Source organism: Chroicocephalus ridibundus, chromosome 6, assembly GCF_963924245.1.
Source record: "Chroicocephalus ridibundus chromosome 6, bChrRid1.1, whole genome shotgun sequence".
NCBI classification, from domain to species: domain Eukaryota; kingdom Metazoa; phylum Chordata; class Aves; order Charadriiformes; family Laridae; genus Chroicocephalus; species Chroicocephalus ridibundus.
In genome coordinates this window covers 34,436,927-34,457,015 of record NC_086289.1, presented here as the reverse complement: position 1 = coordinate 34,457,015, position 20,089 = coordinate 34,436,927, and the positions used below count along the sequence as shown (strand labels likewise).

At 44.7% G+C, this 20,089-nt stretch overlaps 1 protein-coding gene across 5 annotated transcripts in view; it reads left to right on the top strand.

The window, feature by feature from the left end:
* Positions 1-13,276, top strand: part of JMJD1C (jumonji domain containing 1C) — a 166,716-nt gene extending 153,440 nt beyond the window's left edge. For 4 of the 5 annotated variants that reach the window (XM_063339847.1, XM_063339851.1, XM_063339852.1 and 1 more), the window contains 9 exons: positions 155-433; positions 830-998; positions 1,410-1,500; positions 1,603-1,733; positions 2,897-3,019; positions 4,077-4,216; positions 6,368-6,544; positions 11,913-12,044; positions 12,352-13,276. In XM_063339847.1, the coding sequence (XP_063195917.1) occupies positions 155-433; positions 830-998; positions 1,410-1,500; positions 1,603-1,733; positions 2,897-3,019; positions 4,077-4,216; positions 6,368-6,544; positions 11,913-12,044; positions 12,352-12,441 (1,332 nt within the window). In that variant the 3' untranslated portion in view covers positions 12,442-13,276. The remainder of the gene's footprint in view (positions 1-154; positions 434-829; positions 999-1,409; positions 1,501-1,602; positions 1,734-2,896; positions 3,020-4,076; positions 4,217-6,367; positions 6,545-11,912; positions 12,045-12,351) is intronic. The other variant, XM_063339849.1, reaches the window with a different exon arrangement.
* Positions 13,277-20,089: the final 6,813 nt, after the last annotated feature.

The window sequence follows — 20,089 nt, the reverse complement described above, 5'->3', positions numbered from 1 at the left end:
CCATGTAAGAATGCCTGCAGTTTTCTATAAAGGAGGTAAATAACTGCACGCTTCTAATTGGTAATGAAATGTTGTCATTCTACTGTAAAAGGAATTGCATTAACTTTATTTGCTTTTACATTGTTTAAGCGTACATTTGTTTGTTTTCTAATAGAGTGGCAAGAGTGGAAGGACTATGCCAAACATTCTTGATGACATAATAGCTTCAGTAGTAGAAAACAAGATTCCACCAAATAGAGCACCAAAGATAAATGTAAAATCTGAAATAAAAGATGAGCCAAAGGATGACAGAAAGTGTATTCAGGATGACTGCAGTAAACTGTACAGTGATATTCAGTATTCGTGGATCTGCGATAAGCATGTTTTGTGGCTCAGAGACCATAAAAACAACAACAACTGGAAGCTCTTCAAGGAGTGCTGGAAACAAGGAAGGGTAGGTGTTGAGCCCTTGGGTCTGTGAAGGGGGCGCTGAGGGAGTTGCGTTAAAGGACAAATTTGCCTGACTCCATGCTTGAAAATGTGCTGTGAGTAGTGGGCAAGAGCTTGGCAGGTATAGCCCACATATGAACCTGGAGTAGTTTATTTAAACTTCAGTTAACTGCTAATAATAAATAAGAAATTACTGTTAGGGAGGCCTAAATTTCAAAAAAATCTGTGTATGACAGCTTGGGTCTGGTTGCTGTTGGAGGAAGTGTTAACAGCTCAGTTGGGCCAAGGTCTTCAGCATGTTTCGGGTGCATTTGTATTACAGTTTAATTTAAGGAGGTGTTTACTTCCAAAAAGGATAAGTATTGATTTTTTTTTTTTATTTTACTTTATTTTTTTACAGCCTGTTTTAGTGTCTGGTATGCATAAGAAAATGAACTTCAGCCTGTGGAAAGCTGAGTCAATTAGTCTAGATTTTGGAAACCAGCAAGCTGATATTTTGAATTGCAAAGACAGTATTATTTCAAACACCAATGTCAAGGAGTTCTGGGATGGTTTTGAAGATGTTTCAAGTACGTTGCTTTAAATGTATTATTCCATTGATTCTGAACATGGTCAATGTTTGAAACTGAAGTTAAAAGTATTCTTTAGGGATCTTAAGGCTTTGAAGAAACTTGAAATTAAAAAGAAAGCTCTAGCTAATGTGGTTCCAGAGAATGTGATGGAAACTTGCCTTTTGTACCTTTGCAGAATTAAAAATACGCTAATGTAACAGTTAGGTCTGACTAAGAAACCAAACAAATGTCGTTGTTCCTCAACTAGTTGAGTTCAGTTTGTATCCTTCTTGAGTTCAAAATTAATCATCTCCTGTTCTATGGATGAAATCTTTATAGACAAGTTGAGAGTTCAGTTATATGTTTTAGTTGAATAAAGTAAACCACCTACAGTGTATTAGTTTTTAGTATTTTCTATTTTACTTGCAGAACGGCAGAAAATAAAAAATGGGGAAACAGCTCTACTGAAACTGAAAGATTGGCCTTCTGGTGAAGATTTCAAGGCTATGATGCCAGCAAGGTATTTGAGTTTAATATTAGATATTCTTAAGTCAGTCTCCATGTTGTTTTTTTCTCTCTGTGTAATGACACGAGTTACGTTCTTCTTTCTTTTCTCCTCCAGATATGAGGACTTACTAAAAAGTTTACCCTTGCCTGAATACTGTAGTCCAGAAGGAAAGCTAAACTTGGCTTCTCATCTGCCAGGATTTTTTGTCCGTCCAGATTTGGGACCCCGACTATGCAGTGCATATGGTGAGTATGCCCTAGAAATGCGGCCATTAGCTCTTCCCTTAAAAATGTTGAATACCACACTTTATAATGCTTGACAGAAAGCTGAGCTTGTGTGGAGGATAATTGTTCGCTGGATGTAGGAGAAATACTTTACTGACTTGCATATTAGCAGCGCATGCAGCTCAGGCATGAAAATCTACTTGCTTCTGCATTTCTTTCTGTCTTTCTGTGTGCTGTTATAGTCTGAAGCATATAAACGGTCAGCCGCTTCTACACAAAGACAGAGCCTGTCTTTAATAATGCCGTATGACAAAATACTTCATGAAGTATAATTGTGTTCATAATTCTGGTCATAAATAAATCTCAGCATTTCTCTCATAATTTGTATTGCATACCATACACTCAAAAACCTGTTTAGAAAAGGTCGTTTCCCTCAGACTTTTTCCAGCTGCTCCTTTTGCAAAGAAATTTGTTCAACTCCTTTTTACAAATTGTTGTAATAGGATAAGAATTGAGTTGTAATCTGTGTCATGATGGCTTTGATTTAAAAAGTTGTCCAGATGTCCTTTGAAATAAACATATTAATGATAGTGATCAAAGCACGGGTCTGAAAAACTGAATCGTTAATGACACTTTTGCGTAATACTGCTGCAAGGCTCAGTGTTCTGAAATGTCCTTTTGACTTAAGCATGTATGTTTTCACTTCTTAAAATTAAAATTAATTATCCTCTGTGCTTGGAGATTTCTTTTTCGGTTAAGAACTCTGCTTACAGCCAGGCATAAAAGTGACACATTTGATCTGATAACCCTTTGTTCATTATACTAGTAACCTGCCCTGAACAAGCTGAAAGGTTGGGAAGGAACGTAGTGGTCAGGAAATGTCTTTGATTGTTCTGCTGAAATGTGTTTTGTTCCGACACAACTGCTACGTAGGGAGTTACCTGGGCTAAGAGGTGTCTCAGGGTCTTTGTTTAAAAGTAACATTTTCTTGTTTATCAAGTGCAACACAGGCATGTTTATAGGTTGTGTATCTCTATTTTCACATTAAAGGCCATCTGTAGATAAAATGCCTTTCTGCGATGCTTGGTGTATTTTCAGAAACTTCTTCTCAGTTAGCTGTTGCACATTTCTGTTTGAAGGTGAATATGCAATACAACGAATCTTAATTTTCTCTCGTAACATAGGTGTGGCTGCTACAAAAGACCACGATATAGGAACCACAAATCTCCATATTGAAGTTTCTGATGTCGTGAACATCCTTGTTTATGTTGGCATAGCGAAAGGAAATGGAGTACTTTCCAAATCAGGTAAAGGGAAGCTCATTGTAAGAGGCGTAGATGGGCTGAATGGTCCTCCGCTTTTAAAATTGACGCTGTTCTTTTGAAGTGGATGAAAGATGTCCATATGTACTTGCTTAAACCTGTGAGATTCTTTGTCTCAAGAATTTGCACACATGTTAATTCTGCGTAAAATACACTGCAGTTCATGAATTATGAAATGGTATTTCAAACTCTCTTCACTTTTTTTGCCATTGCCTGTAATTGATGTACCATTCCTGCGCTGGGGCTGGCAGAGCTAATGCAAGTGTAGGATGAAGGATTTTCTCTGGAAGCTGTGGTAGTTCTAACAATTATGTCAGGATGATGTATTTGCCAAACCTTCTGTTTATTCTACTCCCTCTGGATGCACTGTGTTTGCTCTATTGAATTTGGACTGTAATGTAATTTTTCAGCACCGGCGAGTTTAAATTGGTGTACGTTAGTCCTCTGTGTGAGGTTTATTGCTTATGTGAAACAGTCTTTAAATCACTGAAATAGGTTTGTTTCTTTCCCCGTATTCTTTTGTCCCCTCATTCCGTAATCAGCAAACGTAGATTTTGGGTGTGACTAATAGAGCTGCAGTAAGGTTTGGTGTTCTTTATTTGCTTTCTTTTCACTTGCATACGCACTGAGTTAATAGCAGCAAAACTTCAGCGCGTTGGGAAAGCTCTAGCTTCTAGCAGCTGCAGAACAGCATGCCAGGCACTGCTTTTGCTGACTGCAGGAAAACACCTTTTCCGTCTTTTATTTTTTTGGTGCTAGCACTGCCTACCCCTGCTTACTCATTTCAGGTAGGAGAATGTACTCTATCAAATTTAAGAGATGTAAAAAATTTTTAAAATTAAACATTGCTTTTTAAAGGTATTTATGGCATTCATATTCCAGTGACTAATTACAAACAGAGAACAAGAGAATCACCTGGGGGCTTCTGTTGCATTCAGCAAGCTTCTATCTGCTCAGTCTCACACAACAAATTCAAAAAGAACTTGTTGTTTCAATTTTTCCTCTGTCTCACTTTTAAAAAAATACTTTGGTTGAATCTTAGGAGTTCTGAAGAAGTTTGAAGAGGAAGATTTGGATGACCTTTTAAGGAAGCGGTTGAAAGACTCAAGTGAATTACCTGGTGCTTTATGGCACATTTATGCTGGCAAAGATGCTGACAAGATAAGGGAGTTTCTGCAAAAGGTTAGATTCATAAGAGATATTTTATAAATATAATCCAAGTAACTGGTAAATCAAAGGGGGCTGGCAAAAACCACAGATCCCACCCCTGTGCTTAGGGAAGGTGGGGGAAGTAAAATTCTTTCCTTTATAGCACATAAATTATAATTGACCTACTACATCAGTCAACAAATAAACTGTGTAACATGATACATACTCGCCTCTTAAGAGTTAGCGGTAGCCTGCAGGCTCTGAAGGCTCAGGAGGGCATGGAGATCTATTCTTGTCCTTCTCCAACACAAAGGATAATTTTATTTTTTTAGTATCGGCATTTGTAGGATAATATTTTTCTGTCACTGATCCATTCGTGCATTATCAGATGTTGAAGTTTTTGTGAATTGTCCCATGCAAAAACCCCCGACCTTGCAACCCGGAAGCCACCAGTCTTCGTAAGGGCTCTGTGGCACGTCAGTCAGCTCAAAGAACATGCCTTGGCTTTTAGTGAAGACGAAAGCGATGGGGGATGATGTACCCAAGGGCAGCAGACTTTGTCAGTGTTAGTTACGGCGCAGATCTGCCTTGGGCAGCATGTGATGAACCAGTTAGAGCCACATCAGAACCTTTCAGGTCATTACTTACCACCTAGGATGAGCGTCCACCACTGAGCCATTGATAGTGATCGGCATTAAATTTAGAGAGACTGTCTTGGAAGCGGTTTTCTGTGCCCTGTCTTTAGCATGTTTTCATGTTCTAGAAGGTAGTCTTGACAGATAACATAGAAATACCAAAATATCACTGAAGTGGTTGCTCGAGGGAATGAAGTCTTCACTCGCTTCTGCTGTGGGGAAAAAAATCAGATGAGTTTTAACTTGCTAAACCAAAGGGGTCTGTAAACAGACTGGAGGCCAAGGTCTGTAGCGCAGCAGGAAGAGCCTAAGAAATGGAGCAGTAAAGATTCTCTTGGACAATAAGGCACTGTTTCGGTCCCAGGGCAGCTGTCTCTCTGGTGTCTCAAACATTTGCTCTTTGGCAAGCTGAACTGTGGGGAAGGTGGACAATGAGTATTAATTTGCGTTTCTTCCTTCAAAGCAATTGAGAGGTATTGCGAAACTCTTCGAGCAGCAGGTTTAAAACAGAAGCACTTAAGACAGTATGTAATAAAATCTGTGATTTTCTGTCACGGCATGCCATGATATCCAAAATTAATTGTGTACCACCTGGTATTTTTGGTGTGGTGATATTTTTGAAATGCTGAATTGGAGGTTAATTGATGACTAGACCTTGGGATCACTTTGCTGATAAGAGAGAAAATCACAGTATCTCATTAGTGCAGAAGAAAGACGGTAATACACAAGAACAGTTTCAGGGTCTGCATCACATAACTTAAGTATATTTAATATCAATATGGATAAAAATTATATTTTAATGAGATAATTGTCTCCTGAATCATGACAGATGGCTTCAATATGTGTTTTTTTTATCTTAAGTCACTTTTTTCTTTAGTCACTGTGGTTCCTTAATTAGCAATTGATGAGGGTAATGCTTGTTTCCCTGTGGTTAACTTGATTAGAAACGGTTGATGCAGTTAAGTCTACTGCTGTCAGGAAGTATTCTCTTTTTTTTTTTAATGTCCATAATTTTTTCTGAATTCCTTGATGGGATGGTAGGAAAATAACTTCTTAGCCCAGAGTGGTTGAGATTGGAAGGGCACCTCTTGAGATCCTTTTGTCCAGCCCCATGCTCAGGCAGGCTTGTTTAGAGCAAGTTGCCCAGGACCACATGGCCCTCAGTTTTATCTCCTGCTTTTTTCCTGGGCTGAGGCTGCGGCGTTGGGTACTGGTGTCAAAACTGAAGGTTCTAAGCTTGAGGAACGGGCAGCGTGGAAACTTTTATTTTCTTGATGAAAGAAGTCAGGCAGAGAAGCACATTGCTTATCAATAGATTACTGTGCCGAGTTCCTTAAAGCTCGGCATTTTGGAATGGGAGTTCTGCAGATGTCTTCAGTTCAGTGAGACTTCCCATTCATTTGAGGTCCTTTTGAATCCCTAACTCAAATTCTTGTTTGGGTATTAGTAACACAGTACTGTTGCTTTGTAAGTTAGGTATACTTACAAGTTAGCAGCAAAAGGTCCAGCTTCTTCTGAAAGTGACTTGGGGTATGTTCTGTACTTACAGATAGCAAAAGAGCAAGGCTTAGAAGTTTTACCGGAGCACGATCCAATACGTGATCAGAGTTGGTATGTGAACAAAAAACTTCGCCAAAGACTTCTTGAAGAATACGGAGTAAAAACCTGTACGGTTATTCAGTTTCTTGGTGATGCTATTATTCTACCAGCAGGAGCACTTCATCAGGTAATGTACATCTGCTTAAAGACATGCAGGATTAAATAACGTAAATATCATAAACCAACTTTTTTTCAGAACCATAACTACATCTGTACTCAAATTAGATTTGATTTTCTTACTGGTAGCTATTAGTGTACAGGAACGTGTAATAAGGCACACCTGCTTGTATAGTTGACGAGCCAGTACTAACACATAGCAATTTGAATGCCTGAAATAATACTGTGCCTTTTTTTCCCTTGAAAATGAAAAATGAGCAGACTATTACAAACCACTTCTTTCACTTGTCATTTCATTAGCAAATTTCTAAATTAACTGGCGTTAGTTATGGCAAAGTCAGGTTATTATTTTTCTTCTTCTAAACCTGAAGTTAACTTACCCCCAGAGAGGCAGCGGGAGGAATCCGGGTGGATAAATACATGGATCTCACTTGTTGTTTTTCTCTTCAGCCGTAGGAGAATTGTAGAGACAGTTTGGGTGTAACAAGATGTTTCTGTAACAGGATTTGGAGATTGTTTTCCCACTCCACATCAAGTTCATTTTTACACAAAGGTACATCAATCACCAGGAGTCGTCATTGTCCCTTCAGCAGCTTTCCTTACCATCAGAAAGAGTGATACCACTTTTGCAGCAGCTGGGCTGATGTAATTCTTAGTTACGTCAGAAAATAGTTAAGTCAGTGGGGCAGTTCCGGAGAAACAGTAAGAGTTAGTGTGGCAAGCTTCCGTCCACTCCTAGCACATAGGGTTTGGTACTTCATTTTGTTCGGTGGGGTTTTTTCTCACAGTCTGCAAAACTGCTTCTCCTTGGTGAAAAGAGGAAGAAACACAATTGTTTAGATGTGATTTTGGGGCAGTCCTAGATTTATTTATTTATTCACCCCATGAAGCTTTTCCTGTTGAAAGAGGAAATGGAGCCTGCTTTCTTGCTGTCTTGCCAGCTGTCAAGCACCACTAATTAGGTATCTTGAGTATCAAGGAATGAGGAGCATCCCCACCCTGCAGTAGGGGTTGTAAACCATCTCGCTATTAAAGATTTATCATTGATCTCCACTCGGGTTCAAGCGAGGCCAGGCCTTTCTGAAGAAGATGCTATTTGGTTTCTGATCTGCAGATCAACTTCCAGCCACCGCCTCCCCTGGGCAGAGAGGAAGCAATGGCTTACCATGTCACCATGACCAGGGCAGCGGTGGTTTCTCTCAAAAAAAAATTAATGGGTTATAGTGATGACAAGTGTTATGTCCCTCATCTGTCTGCTGGCTATTTTGGTTGCTGGGGCATCAAATGCAACAGGTACTTTACCCAGACTAGACTCCTTTGTTGTTCCAGTGAGTCTTTAGATGGTCTGTTAACCCTGGATGATCTGTGTGGATTTGTTTTCTGGCAAAACAAAAAGAAAAACACCCCCAAACCTCGGTGACCAAATCTTGGGTTGTTGTAGGTTGCCTTTCCCTCTGCTGTGTCTCCAGGGCTTGACGTTCTTTCACAGAGGTGAAGGAACGTCTGGCATTGATGATGTTCTCAGCTCCTGTTCCAGGCTAAAGCAGTTAGGACTCCCAGAGTTGATAATATTTGTATTGCATTCTCCAGTAACCTTACAACCATCTCTCAAAACAAGGGAGGTATCCCAGATACAGGAGCGAAAAGGGAACCCATAAAAAAATCACAAACATACTGGGAAATTGTTTTTTTTATATAGTACGTGGCATTATATAAAGCCATGCAGACTATAAAACATGTTCCAGGCTTTCCTGCAGTTCATAGGTTTAAGGACCAAAAATAAGACCACTCTTATCTTTATCTCCTTGGCTTTAAACTCCAAATTGCTTTTGAAGTGGTAATGTTCTAGCTTCTGGCACCAAGGAGTTAATAACATGGTGTTTTTAAACCTTAGTGGGTGAAGCTGAGAACCTTTTCATCTTCAGTAAGAAGTTCCTGTGAATCTGCCACGTAGGAGGAAATGAAAGCATCGTGTTCTTTCATGTACATGTGTAGTACTCTCTGTAGAGCGATGCATAAATACCGACCTTAGGGAGCAGCACCAACACTTCATATATACAAAGCACATTTAAACACTTAAAAATAAGTCTGAACAAGAATACATACCAGGTTGAGTTTACATGTTAAGTGTTTCAGATTTACATGCACATCATGAATCCTAAATAATTAAAACTGGATGACGGTTGATACTAAATTTTGTTGTAAACTTTACATTTTTATTTTTATTTGCTCGTCAGTAATGTTGTGGAGCAGAGGAAACGAGGCTGAGGGACGGGGTTAGGAAGCCTGGCTGCCTGCGGTCCCTGCATAGTGGAGCTGGGATACTTCCATCCTCCTGGAGCCAGTTAGGATTGTTGTCATACTGTGGCTTCTGACGCGCTGGTCTAGAATTTTACTGCTCCAATATGGAGGAGGTTGTGTGTATTTCTTCTGTATATTCTTTTTTCCCCCCATAGATTCCCCCCGTGACTCCCATGGATTCATGTCTAGCTTTTAAAGTAACTTGTTCTTAATATTTTATGGTAGCGTAAAGCATTCCTCTTGCTTCCCAGGTTTCCCCCTCCTCCCTGTGTCCTTGCAGACAGCAGTCACATCCCCCTTGTGATCATTTCAGTAGGCAAAGTCAAACTGTAGCAGTGGTGGGGTGGGAGGGAGAGTGTCTCCTGTGAGCTGTGACGATCGGAGTAGCCTTGTCAGTACCTCTTGTGGAGGGAATTGCTCTCTTGGGGCAGGGGGAACCACAAATAGATACAGCGTCAGACTGGTCTCCGCAGCTTCCCGGAATGCGCCTTGAGTGATGCACTGTAGGATTGTATCTCCTCTCTTCTCGCCTGTATGAGTAGGGGAGCTCAGGAGTGTCTCCTGGTTTGCTGATGTCTGGGCCTTGGACTTGAATGAGCGAGCCCTCAGCGCTCCTTGGAAACTTCCCCAGCTGAAAAAAGGGGGTTGTTACTGTTCCTTTCAACAGTTTGTTCTTTCTGCCGCTCCGCTCTGGGTCATCCTGTGTCACAGCCCTCCTCCAGGGATGCCCTCCCGGGTTTTTGTTTGGTGGCTCTTACACAAATTTGTCAAATATTTTAGTGATAAAAATACTTGAGTTGGTGATTGAAATGCATTGTTCAGGCTACATGCAAAACTTGTTCGTAGTAGAACAGGTTATTACAATGTTGTTTTTTTACAGCAGTATTATCTTGATTTAACAGCCCGATTATATATTGTAAAATAACACGCTGGAGGTAACGTGACATCCTGGCGACGTTACGATAAGGATGTAGGATAAAGGTCTGGGAGCTGCGGACACTGAGTACTGGCCCCGGAGCCGGGCCGTGCAGGAAAGGGCTGATACTCGTCGGAAGGACAGGAGGGAGACAGCGTGTGGAGAGGAGCCGCGGCGGTGGACGGCCCTTTCCTCCCTGTCCCGGCCCAGGTCTGAGGCTTTCCCGACTGTCCCTGCTGGAAAACCTCTGCTCCGCGTGGGCTGAGGGCGATGCTGTTCTCTCGGCTCTGCTGGAACTGGCGCAGTCGTGGGAGTGCTGTAGTCCTCACCCCGCCAACCTCCGGGGAATCGTTGCTAAACATACTTACTTGTGTGTGTCATTGTATCGGCTTGTGGTAGAAATATTAAAAATAGAACTGCCTGTGGGCTGTCAGCAGGGCATTCCCATGTTAAATACTGGACCGGGCGGCTAAAAATCTGTCTCACCCCCCCGTCCCCCGAAGACTTGCACGTTGATAAGACAGGCCCTGGAAGGAAAGGAGGTTTAAGGCACAGCAGAATGAAAGATCTGAGGGCAACAAATATTGCCCCTTCTGCCATGGAGGGAGAGGGAATCGGGGAAATCTTGTCTCAGCGAGGAGAAAGTGAGAGAGTGGTGTGGGATTTGCATGGGGCGGAAAGGAAAACAAGGGCAGGTAGAGACTTGAAACGGGTGAGGAGCCTGGGAGGGCAGGGAGGGGGCTGGAGCCGGCAGCACGGCGCAGGGACGTCTCAGCCGAAGCTCTAGGAAATTCCCCGAGCGCTGGTGAACCTCACGGTGGCATTTCACCAGCTGTTCCCCTGCTCCTGGCTTTCTGCCGTTTGCAAATTGTGTGGCATCAACAAACCCTCTTTGTCTCCGGAATGGTTTCTCTCTCGATTAACCTGCAGGAGGGACTGGCACTGCTTTGTCCTGGGTGATTCCAGGCCGGAGAAGCCCCACCTACAACACGGGTGTTGAGCCAGGGGTTACCCCCTGGGATTCCAGCTGCAAAGGGGCAAGCTAACCTTATGAAATCAAACTCTGGCAGTGTTTTTGAAGAGGAGAAGCATTTTTAAATGAAGTGCTGTGTCCTCGACTGTGTAGGCCCCAAAGGTTTTTGGAATGTCAGGTATCACAATGGAAATCTTAGAGTATGCAATAAAAAACTCCAGATTTTGCCAGGCTCGAGTTTAAAGTATGCGGATCATCAATAGTGAGCAGGGTGGGACTGTTTGTTTGCTGGGGTGGCAAAGGCGCTCCCTCCCCACCCCCCGGCTTTGGTAAGTTTGCGGAATTGGCATTGCACAACTTCAAGAGCAGCTAGAATTTGGGGAAACGAGGTTTCCGATGTGCTGAAGAAGCAGTGTAATTTCTAAGGGTTTCGGGGTGAAAACCTGATGCCGTGTGTTTGTGAAAAGGGCAAAGAGGAGTTGGTAGTTAGGTCTCGACAAGGAAGCGTTTTTTCCTTTCCCCTGTCCTCCAGGTGTCACCTGGGTGGCAGGAGATGGTGTCCGTTTCTCTTGGTCGTTCCTCTTATCAGTAAGAAGTGTTCAGAGAAAAACGAAAGTGCTTTTTTTTTTCCCCCTCCCCTTCTGAACCTTTCCCCTTGGTCCATGTGGTGGTTTTTTTTTTTATTTTAACTATCTGTACCGGCAGTTACTTCCCATTGAGCGTGGCCAGCTGTGCCTGGCAGTGTGGGTAGGAGCTTCCCGCGTGGCCTGAGGAGGAGCTGGGTCCTGCAGGACAAGGCCAGCACCGCGGCAGCCCTCTGCGGCTGGGGCGCCCGCGCGGGGCTCTGGCCGTGGCTGTGCGGCGTTGGCACGGGCAGCGCCTGTGCAGCTGGTCAGGGGTAGAACAACGCTTCAGAGCGTGGTGAATCCATGTCAGAGCCGACTACAGGAAGAAGTGTGGGAGCACAGGCAGACGCGCGTCGTTCAAAGTGTACCTTTTGCCAGAAGCTAACTTATCTAAGTCGAATACACTTAATTGCTCTCTACATAAAACATATAAAGACGCCCTTTAGTCTGATAAGCCTGTGGTTTAAGAGATCTCAAGGCCCACTCTTTTCTCAGGTATCTCTGCCAAAGAATAACCCCAAAATACTAATTATCGGTCTCTTCTTCTTGTTATTTTGGATAGGTGCAAAATTTTCACAGCTGTGTTCAAGTCACTGAAGACTTTGTGTCTCCAGAACATCTTGTACAGTCATTTCACTTAACACAGGAGCTGAGGCTGTCAAAGGAAGAAATCAATTATGATGACAAACTGCAGGTAGGAAATGAATTCTGCTCTGGAAGCTGCTGGGGAGGGAGGCAGGGTGTGCTCAGGCTCATTGAAATGCGGAGCCCTGCGTGGAGATACTTCCTCCCTGCCGTTCACACAGAATAACAATGAGCAGCAGCACCGATGCCAGGGCCGTAAATGACTCTCCCTCGAGTTGCTGGTTTTATTCATTTCGTTTTAAAATGTGTAAAAAGGTGATTTCCTTTTGCACTGGCTTGATGCGGCCTTCCTTGTTTTTTCCATCCACTGTTCCTTTGCGGAGATCCTGACTGAAATCTGTCTGATGTTCTTGCAGGTGAAAAATATCTTGTATCACGCAGTTAAAGAAATGGTGAGAGCTTTGAAGATTCATGAAGGTGAAATGGAAGATATGGATGAAAACTAAGCGCGCTCTGCTTTTTCGTGTTAACATCAAAGGGAGGTGATTTTTTCTAATACATGAAGAGTATGCACACTAATTTAAGCTTCACAAACCATCAGTGCCAAGAAAACGTAGTCATCGTATTTACTCGTCAATGACACTGCAACGGTAGAGCTTCGTATCACAGCCACTGTGATTACATGTTAGACTTGCAAACAATTAAGCAGCGTTCTGCTGTCCTGTATTATAATGTACATGAAGTTTGTGAAATGTCAAAGATTTAAGATGATGTATTTATTTTTGGAAAAAAAAAAACAAACACAAAATTCTATGCTATATTGTTGATCAAATGTAAATGTGACTTGTACAGTTTGCTAAAATAATTCAGATATTTTTCACTACATTGAGACAGTTACTGTGAGAGTAGGACACAAACACCAGCTATTGCCTGCATTTGGGATCTTGCTGAGTCCGCACAGCAGTCATGTCATAATCTGAAAATTACTGCCAAATAATTGTAAACTTTGTAAAATATAAAGTATATAAAGTAGATATTAAATACAGACACTTCAGTATTTTATTGAAGCTATTCAGTGTACAATTAAACGTTTTCAAAAGGTGTAATTTATTTAAAAATTGTCTCATTTTGGTAAAATTTATGTGAACTTTTAAAGCTAAATATTAAACTTAATATGCTATGTAAATATATACATATATACATTCAATGATGTATTTTTTTAAAACATTGGCTTGCTTTAATTTGTTAAAAGTGCAAGTGTTACACATGCTTTGTACATTGAAGTTGAAAGGGGTTTTACATTTTCCATTAAAATGACTTTATCAAATGCTGTCTCGCCGTTTCCTTTGCCGTGTGTGGGACAGCCCGAGTCCGTCTGCGCGGGGCCGGGTCCCCAGGGCTCTGCCCTCTCCGGGGGTGAGACCAAACTGCCGGGGAAGGGCTGGAGCGCAGCTCCCACGGCTGCGCCAGGAGGGGCCTCTCCTTAAGGTTAAACAGTTTAAACATCGCTTATGTTCTGTCTTCAATAATTCAACACTTACTTTGGGCAAAGGGGGAAAGGAATTTCTATAGAACAATTATTTTTATAGCGTCTTGGCTCTTTACAGTTCAAGTAATACAGCAATGGAATGGTTGTTTAAAAAAAATGGTATCTGTTTTTATTAAATAATGATAACTGTTAGATAGTTGAGCAGAATTCCAGCTCTTGGAGTTAGTTTGAAAAGTTAAAGTGTACGTGGATTTACATTACTAAAACTATTCAAATGTTTAGATTTGATATCAAATGTTAGGTGCAGCTGTTGGCTCACGATCGACATGTCCAGAAGGGGGTAGTGACCAGCCTGGTTACTGCTCCCACTCTGACTGACTGACTGGGGCTTGGGTCACACAAAAAATAAAAAATAGTAATTAAAAAAATGCAACGGTAACAAAACCCCATATCAATTATCTTAAGAAACAGCAAAACACGAAAGCAATTTCTGGTTCCAGAAGTAAAGTTCAAGTTCCTTAGTTGGTTTGAAAACTTGGAACTTTGAAGTTGCAAAGAAATAGGTGGGGTTAGCGCTGCTGCGCGTGGCGATTCGTTATTAACTTGGTTCCATCCAGCGTCTCCCTTTTCCCTGCCTGCGGCACAGAACAGCATTGCCTGAAGATGCAGAACTGCTGGTGTACATTTGTGTTATGACAAGTGGAGTCAAGTGAGTTGCATGTCCTTTTTAAGTTTAGGATATGTAAATGAGTGAATTTTAATCAAGTCTCAATATTTCCCCCTATCCCTGAGTTGAGATTTGGTGAGGTGCTTTTAGTGTTTGTGAAGTCTTGAGGCTGCCGAAACATGCACTCCTGCTGCAGATGGCCCTATCCCCACAGCGCTTTCTCCATGCACAGAGCAGCTGTTGGGCCAGGGCCTGTGCCGGGGCCTGTCTCCGGCTGAGTTGAAGGGAACGGCCTGGTTTCCCCCCGAGTTACTATCAGGAGGTGTCACGTTGCTGCGTCTGCCCTGGCCAAAGCCTGGCGCTTCCTGCTCTGCTCCTCAGGCGTTGGGGTGCTCCTCTCTCCGTGCCCGCCCAGCCGGCAGCACCCGCTGCTGCTGCTCCATCTGAGTTCCGGCAGCCTCCCTTGGTCCCGGAGGGCTGTCCCTGTCACCCCACAGCACGGACAGACGCCGGATGGGGGGATCCCTGCCTGTGCCTCTGAGGATGAAGCATTTCTTGCCTCATCAGCTGGCAACCGGAGGAGTCGCTGAACAGAGGCTGATCTGTTTTTCCAGGTGTGAATATTGATGTTCTTCCTTTGTGACCTTTTTCCTGCCACCTTTGCAAAGTTGTTAATATGCTGAAACCTGTGGGTGGAGCGGGCAGCAAAGCAGCAGGAACCTTCCGAAGAAAAGCCTGAGAGGTGGACAGGATTTTAAGACAAAACGTGTCATTTTGTAGAGGCAAAACTGATGGGCCCAAGCTGGTGTTGCACGATGCGCTGTACAGTCGCTGGGGTGAGTACATCTTCGCTACTTTTGTCGCAAAGATAAATTGACAAATTAGCTTGAAATGGCATAAATAGGATTTCTTTGTAGTCACTATGGAGTTTAACTGTCCACTTGGTTTGTTTGGAAGAGTTTACCTGTGGTGAGTTGAGCCGGTAGTGACACCAGATGTATAGTTTGAAAGTTTAGTGATTAATGGTTATTTCTGAGGGATTTGCGATGCATAAAACCAACCTGATGCGTTTTGTGAATCGCTTTGGGAACTGCTGCGGGTGGGGATGGGGCGGCCTCAGGAACTGCCCGCCACAAGGACGCTGTTTCCCGGTCACTACTGGGAGGGGAAGAACCAAAAGCGAGTGAACACGGAAAACGTGGCACAAGCTGAGTGTGGCGGGGAGCGCTGCAAAGCGCTTATTGCCATCGACTTGAAAAGACTGCAAGTCAGGTGCTGCACTTGTTAGCAGAACTCGAGAAATTGTTACAGGTAGCAGCTACTCCAAATACCACTAAAAGAGGCCAAAAATTCTGTTGTTTAAAAGAATATTTAGTGTATTAAATTCAGCTTATTCAGTGTCTTTAAGATGTCTGGCTGGGCCGCAATGGAGCGGACGGAGCCCCCCGCAGCGGGGCTGGAGCTCTGTCGCTGCCGGAACCACAGGAGGGCTCGTAGCTGATGTCGGGGACTAAAGAGGGGCTTGTGAGGAGCTGGTTTGTTTTCAGGTTTGTTTTTCCCTCTTGGCCATTTCCATGTTCTGTGAGGTGTTACTGGGCGCATTTTTCCCATTCTTCCTTTCCTAAAGGCTCCAGGAGGTTTTCTGGTCTTCAATCTCAACTGCTGTAACAGAGCGAAGAGCATTCGATGACATCAGCTGAAGCGGTTTGAGTGCAGGAACACTGTCAGCTCCTAGAACAAGAATATGAAGTACCTCCTTTGTCTTTTGCCACCTTCCTCTTGAGACCAAGCTCTGTCTCAATCTGCCATGCTCTGCACAAAACTCTTCTGCTCCATTTTTCTGTCCCTTGAAGGCTTGTGTCTCAAAGTCAGCGAAAGTGCAGGCCTTGCTCTCCACACCCCCTCCTTCCCTCACCCCTCCATCGTCATCTCCATCCGCCGCACTGCTGTACAGTAAATGACCACAGCAATCTCCTTCCGATTGTAACTGCAGAGGTCACTAATGAAGAGTAAGTCATTAGCAAACAGGAAAGAGGAGCTGCTACGGCCTGAAGTATTGCAGCATGGACGGATGGCTGTGTATGTGGTTTAGCTGAAACAGAAGGTACTGGGTTGCTGGAATTGCCGGCAGTGGAACCGTGGTCGCTGTCGTGCATGTCCAGGCACAGGGGGTTAGAACAGTCTGATTTTAAAATCTATTTATTCTGCTCCTCCAGCTTTGCAGAAGTTGCTCCCATCTGTGTGTAAACCGGACCCCATCTGACCAGCGCTACGTTCTCATGCTCTCTGACCTTTTCGGTAGGTGGTACTTTTGTTGGTCCCCTCTCCCATGACATCCTGTCAAGCCCTCTCTGCTCTCGCAGCCGACAGCCTTCCCTGCCCCGTGCTGGTGACTGGGAATTTCCCTTCCTTCCTCCTTCCACAGCCGCCATCACCCCGTTCCGCTGCTCTCCCCTGCGGGATGTTTGTGCTCTCCCCCGCATCCGTGCTGCCCGAGCTGCCTCTCCGGACGGAGTCTTTGCTCCGTGCTTTCCCCTCCTCACTCCCACAGCGTCCGCTCTCCGCTGCGCTCCCGCTTCCCACCTTTTGGCTTGGGCTTTGCTAGCAGGATCCTTCGCGGTGTTCCCATGGTACGCGTGCCCCGGGAGGGCAGGGGAGCAGGCGGTGGCGCGGGGGCTCCTCTGATCCAGCCTCCACCCTTTTTTTCCACCCCAGTGGGGTCGCCCAGGAAACTCCGACCAAGGAGCAAATGATCCGCAGCGTTAGCAGTGCGCACAAACCAACCTCAGGACTTGCTGCGTTTGTTCTTGTAGGTTTTGAAAAGGAAGTTAGGATCTATATATAGCTGGTAGGAAAATCTTGCCTCACAGCAAATCGGAGACGTGTTTTACCTGATGTGTTGCGTGCAAACAGTTGCCTTTTAATCATGGGCCTTTCTAAAGCCAAGTGGTAGACTGAAGGATTTTTACTGTTGTGTTCCACAGTGAACATTTCTGGTGCCTTCCAACCGCACCAACACAACACGTTCTCGACACAGATGCCCGTTTCTTTTTCCAGTCCGTGGGCACGTGGTTTTATCATAGCTCTCTGCTTCCGTAGTGGAATTAAAGAGTAGGGTTTAGTAGCTCTGAGGCAGGAAATCCTGTATTTTCACAGCTCTAAGGATTTCACATTGTTTGATCTCAATAATACCGTAACTCCTGCAGCAAATGGGCCTGAGGGAACACTTCACATGATTCCAAGACAAAAAGCCTGGGTAAGTTTAGGTTACTTCTGGTGAAACAAACGTGGGAGAGAAAGGAGGAGAGGAAAAGATGGCCACTGCTCTGAGTCTGTAGGGAGCAATGAACTTCTTTTTATGTGGTTGAACTCCATGGGCCACATCCGCAGGCAGAAAGGCCTGGCAAATGCTGCCCAGCCTGTACCCAATTTGCAGCAGCCACGCTGCTACTCTGGTTACTTGTGACTGGTTTGGTTGATTTTGTTTTCTACTGTATTCTCAGTCCAATTCAGTAAGGGATTTTATCAGCTGTTGGGCTGTACTTGTTTTTCTCCATCTCTTTTGCTAGCTAGCAAGCCTGGTTTTGAAGAACCACAGAACAGCCCAGGTCGGAAGGGACCTCGAAAGATCTCCTGATTCAGCCTTTTGTGGGAAAGGCAGCCTGGACCAGGTGCAGTCCCCGCCACCGAGAGCCGGCCAGGGGGAACTGCAGATGGCTGCAGAGCTGCTGCTGACAGGAGAGCAGGAAGGAGCTCAAGGCCAGAGCTCCTGAAAACCGAAATGCTCTTAAAGGAAGCGGTCACAAGATCCTCTTTTCTCTTTATATAAAACCAAAATGTAAAACCTAACACTTCTGTATTTTGGTTTTGTCTGTCATCGCAAGTAGCCACTGGTGGTGCAGGCTGCAGATTTTATTCTCGGGAGACTTCACGTTGCTTCCCAGCCACCTTTCTTTGGTTTCTCCTGCTGTGGAGATACAGCCAGAGGCTGGGTAATCGCAATTTCTTTTTTGCAAAGCTTATGTTGGCTATATTCAACAGGGATATAATATTTCTGTGTTCCAAGACAAGAGTGGTTTGTGTGGTAAAGCGAAGTCTATGAACAGAAGTCAGCGTCTGGACGCATGGTTAAAATTGGTTGCTGGTGAGACACTTTGAAATAAGGGACCACAGAAGTTTTTAGTTCTGTCCCGTGTAAAACAGCACAGATCAGACTCACCGCCCGCGGTGAGTGCGTGCTGTGCCAGGCTTTGGTCACACACGGTGTCACCACCCATAACTTACCGCGGCGTCGCTGCTGCAACATCGCGTACTTTCTGCGTAGTATCCACATATTGTCATTATTTTTGAAAGGCCTGGGGGAATCGGCCGGTTCTCACCGTGATGGCAAGAACAAGACGCGACCGGAGGGAAGCGGGGCTCCGCGTTTTAGCCGAGCAGGACCACCAGGTGGCGGTCGGTGGCCACCAAAGGCTCCGAAAGAGTCAACCAAACCCTCGGGAAGCGGCCGCTGGCCGAGGGGAGAGCGGGGTCCCCGCCGTGCTGGGGGGCTGGTCACCCCGGCTGGTGGAGGAGGCTGCAGGGAGACAGAGCTGTGGCGGGGGGAAGGCAGCGTGGAGGAGGAGCGTGACCCATAGTGCCAACTCACCCAGAGGCGCAGGGAAGGGAAACCGGGTGGTGTTATCATTTCACGATGGCAGAACTCAAACAAGCGGAAAGGCAATACTCATTTAAAACAGTTTTAAATTGTTGGGGCATAAACTAATTGCTGACAGACATTGGAGAAGAATTTCCTTAGATATATCACTTTATATCTATAAAACTTGTCCTCTAGTGGCGAGTATTCTCTATACAACCTTTCCTGCGTTAAAGGCACTGTGTGATTGCTTAGCTGTGAATTCAGACTGAAGAATTCCTTACTTGGAATATTTCATCTTATTTCATACACTTGGCCTTTTCCCTGGGATGTAAGGAATTTTATAAGGAAAAGTCATTATTGAATGGACTCTGCTGTAGGATGTTCTACAGACACCCAGTGCTGCTGAGTGGGGTGATCCTACCTGCTCCCGCGTGCCTGGCTCTCCGGAGGCTTCATGGCTGGCTGGCTGTGCTGCTCGCGGAAGGGAGGGAGAGAAGAGGCTGGCAGCACTGGGCTCTCCTTTCAGCAGCAGCACCTGTGCTGCTCACTGGGCACTATTCTTTACTGGTATCACCTGCTCCGGCTCTAGGACAGAAATACTCAGCTTACACATCACCTTCATGGGGCTCGTGTGACATGAGCAGCCCTTGCGCTGCAGCTCAGAGCTCCTCTCCTGTGAAAGGGAACATCGCACCCATTCTCCTTTCTGCACCGCTCATGGGAGTGGAAAACTCAGGCTAAGCCACGCTGCCTGGAGTTTGATTTCAGCAGCAGTCATGTGTTGAGTAGGCACATGGCAAAAACAAACAAACATTTACATTGCAGGAGGGAGAAATGTTTTAACAACACTTTGAGAAGTACCAGCAAGAAGTTTTGCCCCTTCTTGGCCATTTTCCTACAGATAAGCGGCTTCCCGCAGACTTGAGGTTTTGTTTATGCAGCTCTATATGAAGGGACAGTTTAGTCTCAAGAACAGAAGGTAGAGCTTGTAATTCCCCTACTCCCTCTGAAGAATCCTGACTTCAGCAGAGGCAGCCCGGCTAAAAATGGCTTCCCTCTCCTATAGCTGCTGTTTGCAGAGACAGCCATAACGTCTGTCTGTCGCTGACACCCCTGGTCTATTGTCCCTGGCAGGGACATGAGATAGGTGCTTAAATAATTTTATTTCCTTCTTGTGAGCAGATACCTTTTCCTTTGCTTTACTTGCATGAATGGGAACTCTGCGCTCCCCTGCCCTGTACCCGTAGCAGCCAGCCAGGCAGGTGACGGCAGAGAATGTAACTTGCTCTTTGGTGGTCGCAGCGAGCTGGGGCTGACCTGGGACAGGTTACCTTGTCACAGCTCTTCTGTGGGGCCACA